At 43.4% G+C, this 18,073-nt stretch overlaps 1 protein-coding gene across 5 annotated transcripts in view; it reads left to right on the top strand.

The window, feature by feature from the left end:
- The window catches only part of ARHGEF3 (Rho guanine nucleotide exchange factor 3), a 563,072-nt gene that overhangs the window by 268,427 nt on the left and 276,572 nt on the right, over window positions 1-18,073 (top strand). Inside the window, exon 1 of one of the 5 annotated variants that reach the window (XM_082266503.1) lies at window positions 470-615. The exons of 3 other annotated variants lie outside the window; for them this stretch is intronic. In XM_082266503.1, the coding sequence (XP_082122629.1) occupies window positions 583-615 (33 nt within the window). In that variant the 5' untranslated portion in view covers window positions 470-582. Of the gene's footprint in view, window positions 1-469; window positions 616-18,073 lie in introns of those variants that run through there. One more of the 5 variants, XM_082266505.1, reaches the window with a different exon arrangement.

Consider the following 18,073-nt stretch of genomic DNA (forward strand, 5'->3'; position numbering starts at 1 on the left):
AGTGATGCATCCAGGATCAGGAGTATGTCATGTTGGCCAAGCAATCTATAAAAGAACAATACTTTCTTATTTTGAACTGCTCTACTCCAGACCTGTAAAAACCTTGCCTCTTATCTCATCGGCTGTGTGCTACATATATATATAAACTGGGCCCACCACCACCCTGGAGCATCAAAGGGCATCAGCCGGCCCAGATGTAGAGCTCTCTGATGACTGATCCCCCCTTATCTCATACACTAACCACAGCCCGGAGATTGAGACATGACAGCTCTCAGTATGCAGTATCAGCAGCAGCTCCTCTCCTTTGAGCCGCAAGTAGTGTAATAGGTCTTTCCCCAATAAGTGCTCTTAACAAAACCACACATAGGGGCAAAGCCTTTCTGAATGATACATTTCTGATAGCAACAGATAGTCGCTTCCTGCTGTGCACTTTAGGCTATTCACTGGGAGGGGTTAGCACAGGCAGCTGGAAGGAAAGCATGAAGCTGTATTGCAGACACTGCAGCCTCCTGATACTCAACTTACTCTCTAACACTGAGCTGATTATATATACCTGAGTGGAATTACATCTCATGCATCCTCATGGTGTGGTGCTGCTGCTTTGTGCATCATCAGGTGAGTGGCCGTGCATTGTGCATCCTTAGATTTTCACTTGGGGCATCACTAAATGTATCTTAGCCGGATGAGTAACACAGATGAGGGCATGCCAAGCTTATTTCTCATCACTTGCATCCTTGCTGTTTTTTTGTTTTTTTTTTTTCGTCTTTTTTAAATATTTTATAAAGTTCTTTCTTGTAAGAGAATGTTGCATGTGTTTTATTAAAAATATATATTTTTTGCTTACAGAAGCATATATTAAAATTGCAATTTGATTCATGCACACACAGATTCCATAACACTAAACCCCTATCTATGGTTATTTATTACAAGATTCAGGCATGTGTAGATATTTTTGGTTGGTGGTTCATCGTCATAGGCTGTGACATTGAAAGTGCTCTCCTTGACAAGCTATAATGTACTGAATGTTTTGTATTTTTGTATTTTTAGATTTATTTCATGTATTTCTGCTGAGTTTGCTTGGCTGTAGCAGGCTCAGTATCTTCCCCCCCTTATTGCTGGTGTGGTTTTTGGGGTTAGCTAGGTATTGAAGATGATGTAATGTGAACTAACAGTGGACACTCCCAGATAATGGCAAGTTAGGCTACGTTCAAATCTTGGCGTTGCTATTACAGGCATTTTTATGGGCGTTTTTGCAGGCTTTTTACAGACGTTTTTACAGGCGTTTTTTGTGCAGGCGTTTTTAGATTGACTAGAGACCAGAGACCAATGGAAAACGCCTGTAATCTGCCCAAAAAGAAGCTCATGTACTTTTTTGAGCGTTGGGCGTTTTGCTCACGGCGTCAAAATGCTCAGATGTGAACAGGGGCCATTGAAATGAATAAGATTTGTCTTGTTGGGCGTTTTGAGAGCTGATCCTAGAGCAGAAAAACGCCCCAAAACACCTACATGTGAACGGAGCCTTAAAGCCGACCTTCACCCTCGACAACCACCTTCTCCCATTCTCCTACTCCTTTCCTCTCACACAATTGGATATGTTTATTTATTTAATTTCTTTTGGAGAAAACATTCCCACACTTCCTTGTTTCTCACCTAGGTGAGAATCATATTTGTTTCCCACATTTTCTTGGATAACCATGTTGATTATCTCAGGAGGCAACAGGGTATTCTATGGTGCATACATGTCATGGGGGGGGGGGCTTGCTGTCTATTCATGTTTTTGGAGCCAGCCCCCTTATGATGCACCATGACATGTGCTCGTCATCACAGTGCCGGCTGCAAGAACCCGGAAAAGGCATCCATCCCCCCTGATGATGTCGGAAGATTATATGGGGGGGGGGGGGGGTTAAAGTTCCTTTTTAAAGTGATGATAAACCCAAGTAAATGAAAAAAATCATGCCTGATACCTGTAGTATCTATCTATGTTTGTTCTAACAGTAGTGTTGGACATTGCGTCCATTAAAAAAATAAAACCTGCATGGTACCACAGACAGGATGCCAATGATCCCTAATTGGGGGGTGCACAGAAGCAATATTTAAAAGGCAGAGAAACAATATTTGAATGCTTTTGGCAGATTAACAAGCTCGTGATGGACATACCTTGGAACTTGCTAGTTTTGGCCCGGAGATGGTGGCTTTTCGCTTAGGTTAGTGGTTCTCTGGGCTCAGTTCTTCGACCTCCTGGTAATTGACAGGAGGGAATAAACCATAACCCCTGTTAGTCAGAACAGAGACCAGGATAGAGGGAGGATTTTGCTGTCTCTTCCCTCCTATGGCAGTCTACTGTGGGCAGAAGACAGCAGGAAGAGAGGGTGATTACTGAGAGCAGACCTCTTTTTCAGTATTCGCCCAGCCCTCTACTTCACCACTGTCCCAACTTTATTCTAAGGCATAATGGTGGGTATAGTACCTTATCCTGCATTGATTTAACAGGGAATGGTTAGTGCTGCTGGGGGTTGCAATGCAACAGGTGCAATCCCACCACCCAAAAACATGAATGGTCAAATCAGCTGACCATGTTTGTAGGCAGAGGAATACCTAGTAGACATTTTTTTTTTCTTACGTGTAACAAAACCCTCCTATCCTTTACACCAGTGATGGCGAACCTTGGCACCCAAGATGTTTTGGAACTACGTTTTCCATGATGCTCAACTACACTGCAGAGCGCACGAGCATCATGGGAAATGTAGTTCCAAAACATCTGGGGTGCCAAGGTTCGCCATCGCTGCTTTACACTCAAGGAAACTGCGATCTTGGCCTGTGTTTGATCTTCAGTTGCCATGGTGCTGTACATGTGATCAGTTATGACTTAGCTTGACAGTTTGACTGAGAGAATAAGCAACCAATGGGTTTGGTTCCCGATTTAAGCTGTCCAATTGCTGCTTCTTCAGAGAAGCCTTGGCCAATGGTGTCAGCAAATACCCCATACACTTTAGATCCGCGGTGTCAAGCTCCATTTCATGGCAGGCCGCATCAGCATTACGGTTACCCTCAAAGGGCCAGACTATATAAATTTATCCAGGCCTTTGCTTCTCAAAATAGGTGCACAAACTCACCCGTGCTCCCAACCCCTCCAAAATACATCGATTTGAGAATGCGGCCAAGTTTCATCGACAGTGGAAGGATCTTAATGGGGCAATAAATACCAGAGTTCAGGAATGCGCGATGTACAGAGTGCAGAGTTCAGGGGTGCACTGGGTGCAGAGTTCAGGGGTGCACTAGGTGCAGAGTTCAGGGGTGTGCTAGGTGCAGAGTGCAGGGGCGCAATGTGTAAAGAGTGCAGAGTTCAGGGGTGCACTGGGTACAGAGTTCAGGGGTGCGCTAGGTGCAGAGTGCAGGGGCCCAATGTGTAAAGAGTGCAGAGTTCAGGGGTGCGCTATGTGCAGAGTTCAGGGCTGCGCTATGTGCAGAGTTCAGGGGTGCACTAGGTGCAGAGTTCAGGGGTGCGCTAGGTGCAGAGTGCAGGGGCGCAATGTGTACAGAGTGCAGAGTTCAGGGGTGCACTGGGTGCAGAGTTCAGGGGTGCGCTATGTGCAGAGTTCAGGGGTGCACTAGGTGCAGAGTTCAGGGGTGCGCTAGGTGCAGAGTGCAGGGGCGCAATGTGTACAGAGTGCAGAGTTCAGGGGTGCACTGGGTGCAGAGTTCAGGGGTGCACTAGGTGCAGAGTTCAGGGGTGCGCTAGGTGCAGAGTGCAGGGGCACAATGTGTACAGAGTGCAGGGTGTGTGTACAGGGTTCTGGCTGAGAAAAATGAATTGGCCCGGTGGACCGGATTCAGCCCACGGGCCTTGTGTTTGACACATGCGCTTTAGATCATTGCCAAATCCAGTTGAAAAAGACCAAATTGGTAGATTGTCATCTAACAGTGGGCACCTATGCTACAAAAAGTTCACATACCCAAATATTACATAGATTTATGGGTACATTTTGCCCCTTTTCTTTGGAGAAACCATCCTTTAAATGGCAAGAAAATTGTCACATTTTGAGCAAAAAAATATTTGTGATTGTGTAATTGCTGTCTGGATATATAATACTCACCATACATGTTACAATCATTTTTGTTTTTTCTGAGTAGTTTAGAAATTTCTATTTTTCTGGCTGTCAGCCAGCTCTTCTATTTAATTACTGAACATACAAAACTTAAGGCAGTAAAGTAAAAAATGGAAACCTGCATACTCGGTCCGAGTCAATGACATAGTAGGGAAGCCAGAGGATAGCCATGTCAGCCAGGAAACTTTCCATATCCAGGAGAAGTGAGAAGCTGCTCATGATTGAGTTCATATCTCAATCATGAAAGGTTTGCATTAAGGAAATCAACTATGTGCATTTGTCTGAAGGTTTCCTTGCAATTTCTTATCTTTACATATGTAACAGCCTGTATGTACATGTGTGGGTGTTAGTTTAACATTTTTGTTAGAAAGATTTGATCATGCAGAATAAAGATACTGCGACCTGGAAATAATTGATTGCTCAATACGAACTTACACAAGATTTTTGGATAAATGTATGCAGAGATCAGATCACAGCATGTCAATTGGATGGATGGTCTGTAGGATCAGATGGATATGTTCTTGATTGTTATACAATGACAACGTATAGAGAGGTCTGCTAGCAATGACCAATGATAGAGTTATATGGGTAGAAGATAAACTATAATACCAAAAATATTGGGACGCCTGCCTTTACACGCACATAAACTTTAATGGCATCCCAGTCTTAGTCCGTAGGGTTCAATATTGAGTTGGCCCACCCTTTGTAGCTATAACAGCTTCAACTCTGGGAAGTTTGTCCACAAGGTTTAGGAGTGTGTTTATTGAAATGTTTGACCATTCTTCCAGAAGCACATTTGTGAGGTCAGGCATTGATGTTGGATGGGAAGGACTGGCTCGTAGTCTGTGCTCTTATTCATCCCAATGGTGTTCTATCGGATTGAGGTCAGGACTCTGCGCAGGCCAGTCAAGTTCCTTCACCCCAAACTTGCTCATCCATGTCTTTTTGAACCTTGCTTTGTACATGGGTCCAAATCATTTGGTGGAGGGGCAGTTATGGTGTGGGTTGTTTTTCAGGGGTTGGGCTTGGCCCCTTAGTTCCAGTAAAGGGAACTCTTAAGGCATCAGCATACCAAGACATTTTGGACAATTTCCTGCTCCTAACTTTGTGGGAACAGTTTGGGGATGGCCCTTCCTGTTCCAACATGACTGCGCACCAGTGCAAAAAGCAAGGTCCATAAAGACTCGGATGAGTGAGTTTGGGGTGGAGGAACTTGACTGGCCTGCACAGAGTCTTGACCTCAACTCAACATAACATCTTTGGGATGAATTAGAGCAGAGACTGTGAGCCAGGCCTTCTCGTCCACATGAGTGCCTAACCTCACAAATGCGCTTCTGAAAGAATGGTCAAACATTCCCATAGACACACTCCTAAACCTTATGGACAGCCTTCCCAGAAGAGTTGAAGCTGTTATAGCTGCAAAGGGTGGGCAAACTCAATGTCGAACCCTACGGACTAAGACTGGGATGCCATTAAAGTTCATGTGCGTGTAAAGGCAGGCATCCCAATACTTTGGTAATATAGTGTATGTCTTAAAGGATAACTGTGCTTTGAGCTCTCCAAACTGTCATTGATTTTGTAGGCTGCAGAAAAACTAAATCTAGAAAATAACCGTGAAATTGGCCCAAGCCCCAAAAAGGGTATCTATATCACAAAAATATAGAGAAAGTATGGGTTTTAGGGCCCAATTGAAACAGGAAAACCAAGAGACCATTTTATAAAAAATGTAACATTTTATTTAGATCATATAAAAAATATAGTGTAATACATGAGGGATTACTGAACACAGAGAGACAAATCCCCCATATATTCACCAAAATCAATTAAAAAACCACAGCACAGAAATATACCCCTAATAAGGTGCTAATACATGCTTCAAGCTGATGTTGGTGCGAGAAGTCTCTGTTGTTATACGGTTTGAAGGTCCCAATGAGCCAACGCGTTTCGCATTGGGCTTCGTCAGGGCCAAAGAGACCGAGCAATACCGATATTTCTGTAATATGTACATATACAATAAAGAACATAAATTAGATCATATATATATATATATAGATAGCTTCAAAAATATTTTCAATATCCAGTTAGTAACATCAAATTTACATACAGATCTATATACTGTGGGTAACATCATTAGTCAGAGTCCCTGTGGGCATCTTATACCAACCTTGCTGTATATCGTGTTATTCATGGGCAGAACATCTAGACTCCTGTGTTCATGAATATCTTGTGAGCACCAAAATGGTACAGCATGTGGAACTGAATCACGAAGAAGCTGGTATGTTCCACCACTATGGTCTGCAGCCTCCCACCTTCTGTTTACAACCTGGTGTGCTGCTAAAGAGGCCTTTCCCAGCTGCCACTAGAGGTAATTTTCAGTGCATGGGCTTTACATGGCATATATGAGCAAGCAGTTTCCTGTCTATCAATATTTTCCCCCTTGGTGGCGGTAAGGGGTGGCTTTTTCTGCAGAACAGCAGGTTGCAAATGGAAACCATGAGGTTCCACACCATAGTGAAGAGCACATTGATCTTGTCAGGGTACCAGATACTGTTTTGTTTCTGAGCTACCATTTAATCCAGGGGGAATATGTGTCTGCAGGTGATCTCTATATTATTTAGTGTGCCAAAAATATAAACTGACTACTGTATATTGCTCCACATCTACCAATCAGTTTCAAAGTTGTCCAGTTGTCAGTTTGGAATGTGATTGATGTTTTGGAGTAGCCATCCACAACAACCACTCAGAATTTAAAACTGCACTGCAAATATTAAGGTACAGCTTTCTCTCCATCAAGGAGAACAGTGAACAGTACAGGGTTGGCATCACCACATCTCACTCCAAATTTAGTGAAACTAGCAGTCAGAGGCAGCAGTGCATTCGATCAGTGGTAGCCACCTTTTTGAGACCAGGACTCAGCAAATATTGCAGAACTTTTCATGCCCCAACAGTAAAGAGGGATGAGAATTCATTCAATTGTTGAAGGCATGTGGCCTGGTATGGTTCAAAGGGGAAGGTTGCTCACTCTTCTTCCCCTCCCCCACCCCTTTCCTGGCCTGCCAGGCTGCATGCTTGGATAAGGGTCTGGATTGTTTTTTTTTTTTGGGGGGGGGGGGGGGAACCACACCATATTTTCAAAAAAATTTGAAGTTCCACTTAAAATCCATTCCAGAATCGAAAAGGGCCTTGTAGGGCTTGGGGGCCCACACCCCCCACGCCCACGCCATTTTTTTTCATGATTTTTTTATTGCTGGCATTGTTTCTTTTTACATTCAGCTGTCAGCATGGAACCCCGCTGACAGCTGATGAGTTGTCCATTGTTAAGGACGCGGCAGCCAGCTTCCCGGCCTGCTCCTTAACAACCAGCTAATGTTAAAGACGCCGGTGCCTGCCGGCTCCAAAAATTTGCATCCAAACAGCATCTAAATCGCAGCTGAACCACTGAACAGCTGCTTAGGAAATTTGCAGTTATAACGGAGGGGATCTTTGCACTGGACATGTGTCAGTTTGGTGGAGTGAGCATTTCTAGGCAGGCTGCATTGTCCTTGCCCACATATGATGCTGAGCCTCCATGATAAAAATAACTTAAATTCAGTTAAAAAAGGGGCTGGCAAGGAACGGCTGGCATAAAAAAAAAAAAAAAAAGAGTTAGATGATAACCTGGACATATTGCAGCAAGGAAATTGAATGGGCTCTATTTGTCTTGCTGTAGCTTCTAATGTACACTGTGAAAAGCTCACAGCGTGCAGTTAAATCAGATTAAGAAATTCTAGTACAGAAGAGGAACCTGTACAACTGTACACGGAAGGTTGGAGGTCAGATTTAAGACCTCTTCTGAGGAAGCTGGCACTGCTGGTAAAACAATGGATTGGAGGGTAACTCCTTTAAAACATTGGAGGGTGATTTGTAGCTTTTGAGATTCCCTGAATTTCCAGTTCCAGCGCATTTCTTTACTACATATTTTTGTAAACCAATTTCTGAGAGCGATTATGTTGCAGTTGTTTGGTTGAATCCTGGAGCAACAATATCAATCGATGTAGATGTAACACTAATTGAATAACATGCTTAAACAATGTGTTTCATAAGCATTTGTTTAATCACTTCAGCTCCAGAAGGTTTACCCCCCTTAATGACCAGGCCATTTTTAGAGATACGGCACTGTGTTACTTTAACCACTTCTGGACTCGAAGGATTTGCCCCCTTAATGACCAGGTCATTTTTTGCGATTCGGCACTGCGTTACTTTAACTGACAATTGCGCAGACATGCAACGCTGTACCCAAATAAAATTGACATCCTTTTTTTTTTCCCCCCACAAACAGGGCTTTCTTTTGGTGGTATTTGATCACCTCTGCGTTTTTTTGATTATGCGCTATAAACAAAAAAACAGAGCAACAATTTTGAATAAAAAGCAGTATTTTTCACTTTCTGCTATATAACATTCCCAATTATAAAAAATTTAAAAATCTAAATTTTTTCATTATTTTTGGCCAATTTGTATTCTGCTACATATTTTTGGTAAAAAAAAATCCCAATAAGTGTATTTTGATTGGTTTGCGCAAAAGTTATTGCGTCTACAAACTAGGGGAAAGAATTATGTCATTTTTATTTATTTTTTACTAGTAATGGCGGTGATCTGCGATTTTTTTAGCGCCACTGCGACATTACAGCGGACAGATCGGACCCCTAACTGACATTTTTGACACTTTTGGGGGGAAAAGTAACATTACTACAGTAATCAGTACTAAAAATATGCACTGTTACTGTAATAATGACACTGGCAGGGAAGGAGTTAACACCAGGGGCGATCAAAGGGTTAAATGTGTACCTAGGGGGTGATTTTAACTGTCTGGGGGCCAGACTTGGTGGATGGAAACAGGGCTCCTGTTTCAATCAGTGACAGATGAGCGGTGTGCCGTGTTTACAACGGCACACCGCCTTCTGTCAGTCCCAGCAGCGATCGCCGGGTTCCCGTTGCTTAGCTGCAGGGCTAGAAAGTGGACGGGTGATCGCCCGAGATGCGCTCCTGTGAGCCGCCATACAGGTACGGCAGTTTGTGCAGGAGAGCCAGCCTGACGCAGTATATCTGCGGCGGCTGGTCTTTAAGTGGTTAACTGACAATTGTGCGGTCGTGCGACGCTGTACCCAAATAAAACTGATGTCCTTTTTTTTCCCCACAAATAGAGCTTTCTTTTGTTGGTATTTGATCACTTCTGTACTATTTATTTTTTGCTATACAGTATATTTATAAAAAGACTGACATTTTAAAAAAAAAAAATCATAATCATTTACTTCTATAAAACATTTAAAAATATAATTTATTCATCAATTTAGGCCAATATGTATTCTGCTACATATTTTTGGTAAAAAAAAAAAATCTCAATTCGTGTATATTGGTTGGTTTCCGTAAAAGTTATAGCGGCTACAAACGATGGTATATTTTTATTTGTTTATTTTCTTACTAGTAATGGCGGCGATCAGCGATCTATAGCAGGACTGAGATATTGCGACTGACAAATCGGACACCTAACTGACACTTTTTTGGGACCAGTGACACTGATACACTAATCAGTGCTAAAAAAATATGCACTGTCGTTGTACTGATGACACTGGCAGGGACGGGGTTAACATCAGGAGTGATGAAAAGGTTTAGGGCTCTTTCACACAGGCGTACCGTTCAGATCCGCCTGTCAGTTTTTTTGGCGGATCTGAATGGTCCCCCCATACATCCCTATGGGGCATCGGATGTCAGCGGAGACATGTCTGCTGACACCCAATCGGATCCGTCAAATCTGGATGGATGGAAACCCTATTTGGATGGGACCGTTCCCATCCGATTCCCCCATAGAGATGTATAGCGGAACTGACAGCTGTGTCTCCGCACACAGCGCGGAGAACAGCTGTCATCCTCCTGCTCAGCGGGGGATCAGCTGATCAATCCCCCGCTGAGAAAAACGGAGTCCGTCCGACGGACAGACAGTGTGAAAGGGGCCTTACTGTGTTCCCTGGGAGTGATTACTAACTGTGGGGGATGTGCTTTGACTGGGGGAATGTAAAGATCCGTGTTCCTGCTTAGCAGGAACACAGGATCAGCACATTCCCCTCTCACAGAATGGCAGTCTGCCTTGTTTACGTGGGCAGACCGCCATTCTGCCTTTCTCCTGGTCCCGGCAGACATCACATCTGCTAGAGCTAGACCAACTGATTTGTTCCAGCTGTGTCCAATCACAGCGGGAGAGGGTCGGCAGCAGTGCCTGCCCCCGACCCGGAAGTGCCAGATCACGTACTATGTACGTGATCTGACACAGAGCGGCTGCTCTAGTATATGTGCGTGGGGCATTCGTTAAGCAGTTAATAAAATACTTGTTTGATCTTTTTTCATCCTTTCTTGCATCTCAGTGTTGCTGATTTCCTGCAGCCTCTTTGCACTGACTTCCAGTCTACACTCCAGTGCTAGCCTTTATGGGGTAGATTACCTGGTTGTAATAGTCGGTTCACACTATGGCGACAAGACTTTGGGGCGACTTAATGAAATCACCGTGCACCGCGACTTGCACCGACTTCACATAATGGAAGTCAATGCAAGACTTGAGTCGCTCCTATTAGAACGGTTCCAATTGCACAGCACGGTCCGCGACTTGAAGTCACCTGACAAGTCGGAACAGTGTGAACCGGCACTAACAACAGATGTCTCTCTTCATGTCAGTGTGGCAATACATGATGGGAAATCTTTCTCATATAACCCTGGATAGCAGTAAAAAAAATCAACATTTGTTGTAATCCTTCCTCTCACTATCCATAACAAAATAGAACATTTTAACTGGACTTACCCTTTAAGATCCAAACCCCAGTGCAAACAGCCCTGCTTGTATATTTGGGAAAAGATAAAATCTTATGTTTAGGGTCTATGAATTAAAAATGACTGTGTGAATGTCTCAAGCATTCACACAGCCGTCATGAAGAATCCCTGTAAAGTGCCTAATATTTTTACCTATACCTTTATACCTTCTTTACCTATAATCGTCAGCTCCATCTAGTGGCAATAGTGTAGTATTTTCCAGACTGAGATATTTCAGGAAAATACTGCATTATGGCCATTAGATGGAGCTGGAAATCATAGGTATATATAGAATACTAGGCAGATTACGGGGACTATTCATGATGGCTTTGCAAATGCTTGAGACATTCATACGCCATTTATTTTTCTTTTGCGTCTGTGTAAACCTGCTTTTGTGTTTTTGCATTTAATTTTTTTAAATATTTTTTAAGACTTCTGTTGATCTCCTGGAACTGTCTATTATTAGTTTATTCAAGCAACCCCTTGTGTGGACCCCTGGCTTGTTTGGTTACTTCCCATATATGCTCTGCACGCACTTACTTAATAGATGTAAAACTATATTTAGTGTTTTTTTTTTTTCTTTATCGTCTGTATAATCCCCTTCCCACTAATTAAGCTGTCACCAGATCTCTAGCTACATATGGAGGTCAAGGTTTAATTTGCATTGGGAGTAAAAAATGTTTGAACTGAAATTTGTCTTTATGTATGGATATATCTGCGACTGTGAAGATTAATACCAAAAACACAACTTAACCCTGTCGCTGCCAAAAAGAATGATAATAAAACATATCACACAGTCTGCAAACCTCTTCAGCTCAAACGGAGTTAAAGGTCTGTCATCGGCACAAAGTAATCTGGCATGGAGTTCCATAACTGGATACACTCCCTCCCAACCTTGGAACACTTTCAAGATTGATTTTTGCGGTGCAATGTATCACCACCTGCAACCCAAAACATAAATGAATATGTGACTTCGCAATAAGAGGGTCTGATAATTGCAAAGTGGTGTTTTGGTTATTTCTTCAGCACAGCTGTATTTAGTGTAGGAAGATTGGGAAAGTCTTCCTTATGTTCTCAGAAATTCCCAGATGTTTCAGATGTCACAAAATCCTGCAAGGGGCTATTTAGGAAAAGTAGGCAAGTATTTATCTTGCATTGCAAACTGATTTTGAGTTATTTTCAGTGATGCAAAAGACTGGGCTGAAAGCACACTATGAGTTAAGTCCAAAGAGGTGCATGACATCTCTTGGGTTTATCTCTATTATTTACATCTGACAGTTTTAGCCTACTCCTGGGAGCCCAACACTGATACTTCAGGTTTAATCTTTATCTTCAACATTAGAGTCAGTGCAGCTGCCATGGCAGCCCCTCCCCTTCTCCTGCCCAATCTCAGAAGCCTTTGTATTATGTGAACTCATTCACAAAATACAAAGGCTTTTCTGAATGGGCAGCAGAGGGGAGGGGCAGGCAAAGCTGCGTTGTGTGCCTCTCTCTCTCCACTCTCACAGCCTTGAGTGTCAGTGTATGCTCCAACAGAGCCATAAACCTGTCAGATATAAATATTAGAGATAAGTTCAGGAGATGTCATGCACCTCCTTGAACTTATCTGATAGTGTAACTGCACTTTTTTAAAAGTGGTTGAGTTCCTGGAATTAAGCTTTTAGAGGAACTGAACTCTTATGGCTCACATGGGCAGTTAAACTGTGGTTTTACCATCCTTCCCCTCACCCCCAACCCCCGCACCTAAAATCTACCTTAACACAGCTCCACCTGTCAAATGTGCTCATTAAGACCTATGGGACCTTGGCTCACTTGACTTTCAGTTGTGGTGTGGTATTTTACCAATATCCACCTTGAGATAAGAAAAAAATAACACACGGGCTTCATGTACATGGGACATGAGAAAACCTCTCCTGAAACCAGGAACTTGACAGCTAGTAACCGACGGTTAAAAATGTCCATTTTGCCATGTTTACATGCCGTGTTTATGCGCTTTTAGCGGTGAACAAGTCGCCGTGCACCGCGACTTCGGCGCAGCTTGCACTAACTTCACATAATGGAAGTCAATGCAAGTCGCTCCGACTTCGGCCAAAAGTAGTGCAGGAACCTTTTTCTAAGTCGGAGAGACTTGAGTCGCTCCTATTAGAACGGTTCCCATTGCACAGAATGGAGCACGAATTGTCAGGCGACCAAGTCGCCTGACAAGTCGGAGTAGTGTGAACCGGCACTTAGTCAGAAGGCAGCAAAATTGCCTCCTGAATGTCTAGCAGCTGCTGCTATACTGCCAGTGCAGATTGCTTTTCAGAGGGAAGTATGTACTGCCCATATGAAGGAGCCATTAAAGCTGTTTTGAAAAAAAGGCAGACAGGGCAGAGGACTAGTCACCAATATTGCCTCTGTTCTCCCACTATTCCCATTACTGACTTACCATGCTTTGTTCTGCACTGTATCTCTGGTTGGAGGCAGCCATCTTGGTAGAGGCAGGGTTTTGCTTCCTTATGTCAGAGAACAGTGTGCAGCACAGTAGTGACATCACCAAATCTCACCCCAAATGTCCTGAGACTAACAGTCAGGTAGTAGTGCCTTGCATCTCACACTGCAGATGTACAGCTATGAGGCTGTAGACACGGGAGTGCCTAGGCCAGGTTTTTTCAACCTTTTGAACACAAAAGAACCCTTGAAATAGCTTTGAGGTTTCGGTGATGTAGCTTCAGTTCATGGTAGATTAGCATGCAAGTTAAGATTTAGGGCTGTTCTATATCAGTAAGGCCAGATGCTGCCCTTTACCTGCATTTATCCAGCCCTTGAGGCACTATTCCTCCCGCTGATATGAGACAATATCTTTTCTACTGACACCACCTATAAGGGCATCCTCCTCCAACTAACACCAACGATGGCGCACTATTCCTTCCAGTAATACTAACAAGGGGGCCAATGACATCGATAATAGGACATATCTCCTTTCACTTATATAAACGATGAAACCCTGTTCTTCCTATTTACACCAACAATGGGTCACTATTCCTTCCACCTACACCAACGATGGGGGCCTATTCCTCCTACTGACACCAGTGATGGGCCCCTAATCCTTTTACTGATACCAATGATGGGGCACTATTCCTCCCACTGACACCTCCCACTGACACCAACCATGGAGCACTATTCCTCTCACTGACACCACCCACTGACACCAACCATGGAGCACTATTCCTCCCACTGACACCACCCACTGACACCAATGATGGGGTACTATTCCTCCCACTGATACCACCCATTGACACCAACCATGGAGCACTATTCCTCTCACTGACACCTCCCACTGACACCAACCATGGAGCACTATTCCTCTCACTGACACCACCCACTGACACCGACCATGGAGCACTATTCCTCCCACTGACACCACCCACTGACACCAATGATGGGGTACTATTCCTCCCACTGATACCACCCATTGACACCAACCATGGAGCACTATTCCTCTCACTGATGCCAACAATGGGGTGCTATGTAATTAGTTTTTTCCCTCTCACCACTAAGACTAAGACACTGTTTTCTTCCACTGACGCTGGGGCATTTTCCACTTTGAATAAAAGAAAATATAGGAACCAATAGGTTCTAAACCCACGCAAATCAATAACCAAAAAACAAATAAACTATAGTAAAGAGCTGCGTGTTGTAAAGTGTAAAAAACACCTATACCGTGAAAAGAAACAGAGGAACCGCACTCCAATATCATAATTATGATGAAAGAGCGCGGTTCCTCTGTTTCTTTTCACACATTTTCTACTTTGACTGGCCACACTAAAGTCTGAAGGACAGTAAACTGGCCCTTTGTTTGCAAAGTTTGGAGACCCCTGATTTATATAACAAATTTTTTTTTTTTTTTATAATAAAAGCAAAATATACCAGATTGTATTTACGGCTAGGAAAGAAAGGCAGACAGTGAACACTGTAGTGTTCCCTCAAATTGGTGGTCAATGGAGAAATGCATACATATGTTGATGGCCAGTGAAGTGCCCTCTTACATTGGTGGTAAGTGTAGAAGGGCTCACCTTTACTGGTGATCAGTGTACCCCCTTACATTGGTGGTCATTGGGAGAGCCATTGGGAGAGCCAGTGAGAGAAGGGCTTTATTACATTGGGTAAGTGTAGAAGGGCTCACCTTTACTGGTAATCAGTGCACCCCCTTACATTGGTGGTCATTGGGAGAGCCAGTGAGAGAAGGGCTTTATTACATTGGGTAAGTGTAGAAGGGCTCACCTTTACTGGTAATCAGTGCACCCCCTTACATTGGTGGTCATTAGGAGAGCCAGTGAGAGAAGGGCTTTATTACATTGGACTTCACTGGTAAGCATGTCCCTTACATTGGTCAGCAGGAAGAATGCCCACAGATAGCCTAAAAGATTATTGGTGTTTGTGATTACTTACATGGGAGTCAGAAATTGCTCATTGTTTAAGGAATCTCTGGCAACCTTTGGAGGCACCCTGGGGCACCGGGTAGGGAAAGGCTGGGCAAGGCACACTCACAGTCCAGAAAGTGTACTGCTATTTTTAGGGATGCATTCCAGACAACAGGTAGAATTTTCAGGGTTCTGCACAGGAATAACTAATATTTCAAAATTTTCCAACATCCTTCAGTTCTACTACTTCTAAAGGCATTGGTTAATCATGTAGAGTTAATCACAGCCTTTAATATGACTCAGTGCCATCTGTACTATTAGATCTTGTGGCACCTGATATGGTAAGTGTGACTTATGAATGTTTAATCTTTAGGATTAATTAACTAAAGCTAGGGTCAATGGGTGAGGTTCAAATTGGGGGGTTTGAAGACCTTCAATTGAGTGATTGTAAACCTTCAATATTGTTTTTATTAAGATAATAAACATTCTACTTATCTGCACTGTGCAATGTTATTGCACAGAGTGGGCCTTTACCTCCTCTTCTGGGGTCCCCCGCCAACGTACTTGGCTCCTTCTGTCTTAATATTTCCCCCATGACAAGCTGTGTGCTATGGGGGCATTTGTGCCGTCGTGTTCCCGACCTGGGCTGTGTGTCAATAAAGAAAACACAGCACAGCTCAGCCCCGCCCCGCCCCCACTCCCTCCTCTCAGGTTTTGATTGACAGCAGGATGGGCCAATGGCCCCCGCTGCTGTCTTTGTGTCTTGTGAATGAAGAAAGAGAGGAGAGCTAGGCTGCCAGTGGCACAGCGTTGGACTGAGAGTGGTGACAGGTAAGTATTTAGGGGGGAGGTACAGACATTGGAAGGTTATTTACCCTTGTGCAGAGAATGCAATAAGGTAAAAAACCTTTTGCCTTTAGAACATGTTATTGTTAAGTAGGGCTACCAGTGCAGGTACAAAGTCCTTTAGCACCCAAGGCACAAAGACTAAAGTGTGCCCCCTAACCTGAGCCACAAATGACTTCAGCAGCATAGATTGCTGCTTCTGTCCTTTTTATATCCACCTTCTGCTGAAGCATCCAAGTCAGCAACTTTTTCTGCCTACCCCGTGGCCCAGTCTTGGAGGTTACAATGAGAACTATGGCTAAGTGTTTTATTTTAGGTAAAGGGTCATTTTAGGGTTTGTTTAAAACTCAACTAAACTCAAGAGTTATTTAAGGGTTACAATGAGTTAGAGCTCAGAAATCTGTTGGGCGCCAACACCCCAGAGCTTCTGCTGGTGAAAAAACATGTGCTAGTATTGTATTGTTACTACCTATCAGCACTGCTTTATTTCATCTAGATGTTATTAAACATTTGTGCCTAAGAAAGTGTCCTTGTTCTCACCTCTTCATAATTTACTGTTATCATGTCCTTTTTTCCTCTGCCAAGATGCCCAACCCCTGCCTTTTAAGATAGTCAGTATGTGTTGTGCCCTCTTAAACACTAACTGGAATGCAGCCCGTAGAAGCAAACACTACCAACTCTGCATGTTGTGTCAACAGACTTCCACTAGTGGGCATATTTTCCCTCACATTAGTGCTTCACATGATCACTGAGCCATCAGGAGCAAGCACTGCTGCAGCTTTCTCACTTTGAAAATAATTTGATACATATTTTATATATATATATATAATATACTTATTTTTGCACTTTGCACATGTACAAGCACAAGAAAATTATAAAATGATATTTAAAGTAAACTCATCACTAACCTGAGTTAGAGCCCAGCTCTGGAAGATGTGAAAGTTTTCCCTTGCAGTGGGACTGCTTGTTTAGCTCTAGGATAATTGTCAGAATAGATTTACTTACATGATCCTCCACTACTCTACACTACTACGCTGGTCCCCTCAGTGTCTTCTCATCTATGCTCCAGTGATCTAAAGCTGCCTATTGATAGAGTGAATTTCTTTCCACGGGTTGCAAGAAAGAAAATCACTTGATTCCCCCATCAACACAGTGTTGATGGGTGGATCCCTCCCATGGAGCTATTGTGTTCTCCCAGGGAGGATAGCCCCCCCCCCCCCTCTCAGGCCAGAGAACACTACTATAATAGCTGCTAGCAATAATCGCATGTAAAATCTGACAGGCTGGTTGTACCCAAGTTGACTGATCGATCAGCTTGAGTACATTCAGCCTGGCATAAATGGTTCGAATCTCGGCTGGTCCCTGCTAAACCAGCTGAGATTCAAACCATCTATGGCTGGCTTAAGGTCCTGATATTATCCTTGCACTGGACATGATGACACTGAAGGAAAATCTACTACTGGAGCATGAGGAGCACTGTCTGCTGGGGGGGGGGGGCAGAGAAAATCATGTAAGCAAAGTCGCTTTTCCTCTCCCCTAGACTACATGAGCAATTAACCCCTCCGTGCAGGTGGCAAAGCCCCACAGCAAGGCATAATTTTCAAGTTTCCAGGAGTTGGGCTTTAATGATGGGAAAACACTGTACATAACCCAATGTTACCAAAAGCGAAATCTGCCTCTGGACAGATAGATTAATGAAAATGCATGTTGTAACATTTCCTGTAAAAGTCTTATCTCCCTCTTATCTCCTTATTTACCAGTATAGGTACTTTCCTATATATCTCTCTACTTTTGATATACATAATGTGTTTATCACTGCAGGTAATTTTAATTTCCTGACAGACTCCATGGCAGCATATGTTTGGGTTTAGCTCCGCCTCCACT

The sequence above is a fragment of the Pelophylax lessonae genome (assembly GCF_965119305.1).
Source record: "Pelophylax lessonae genome assembly, chromosome: 8".
Classification (NCBI taxonomy): domain Eukaryota; kingdom Metazoa; phylum Chordata; class Amphibia; order Anura; family Ranidae; genus Pelophylax; species Pelophylax lessonae.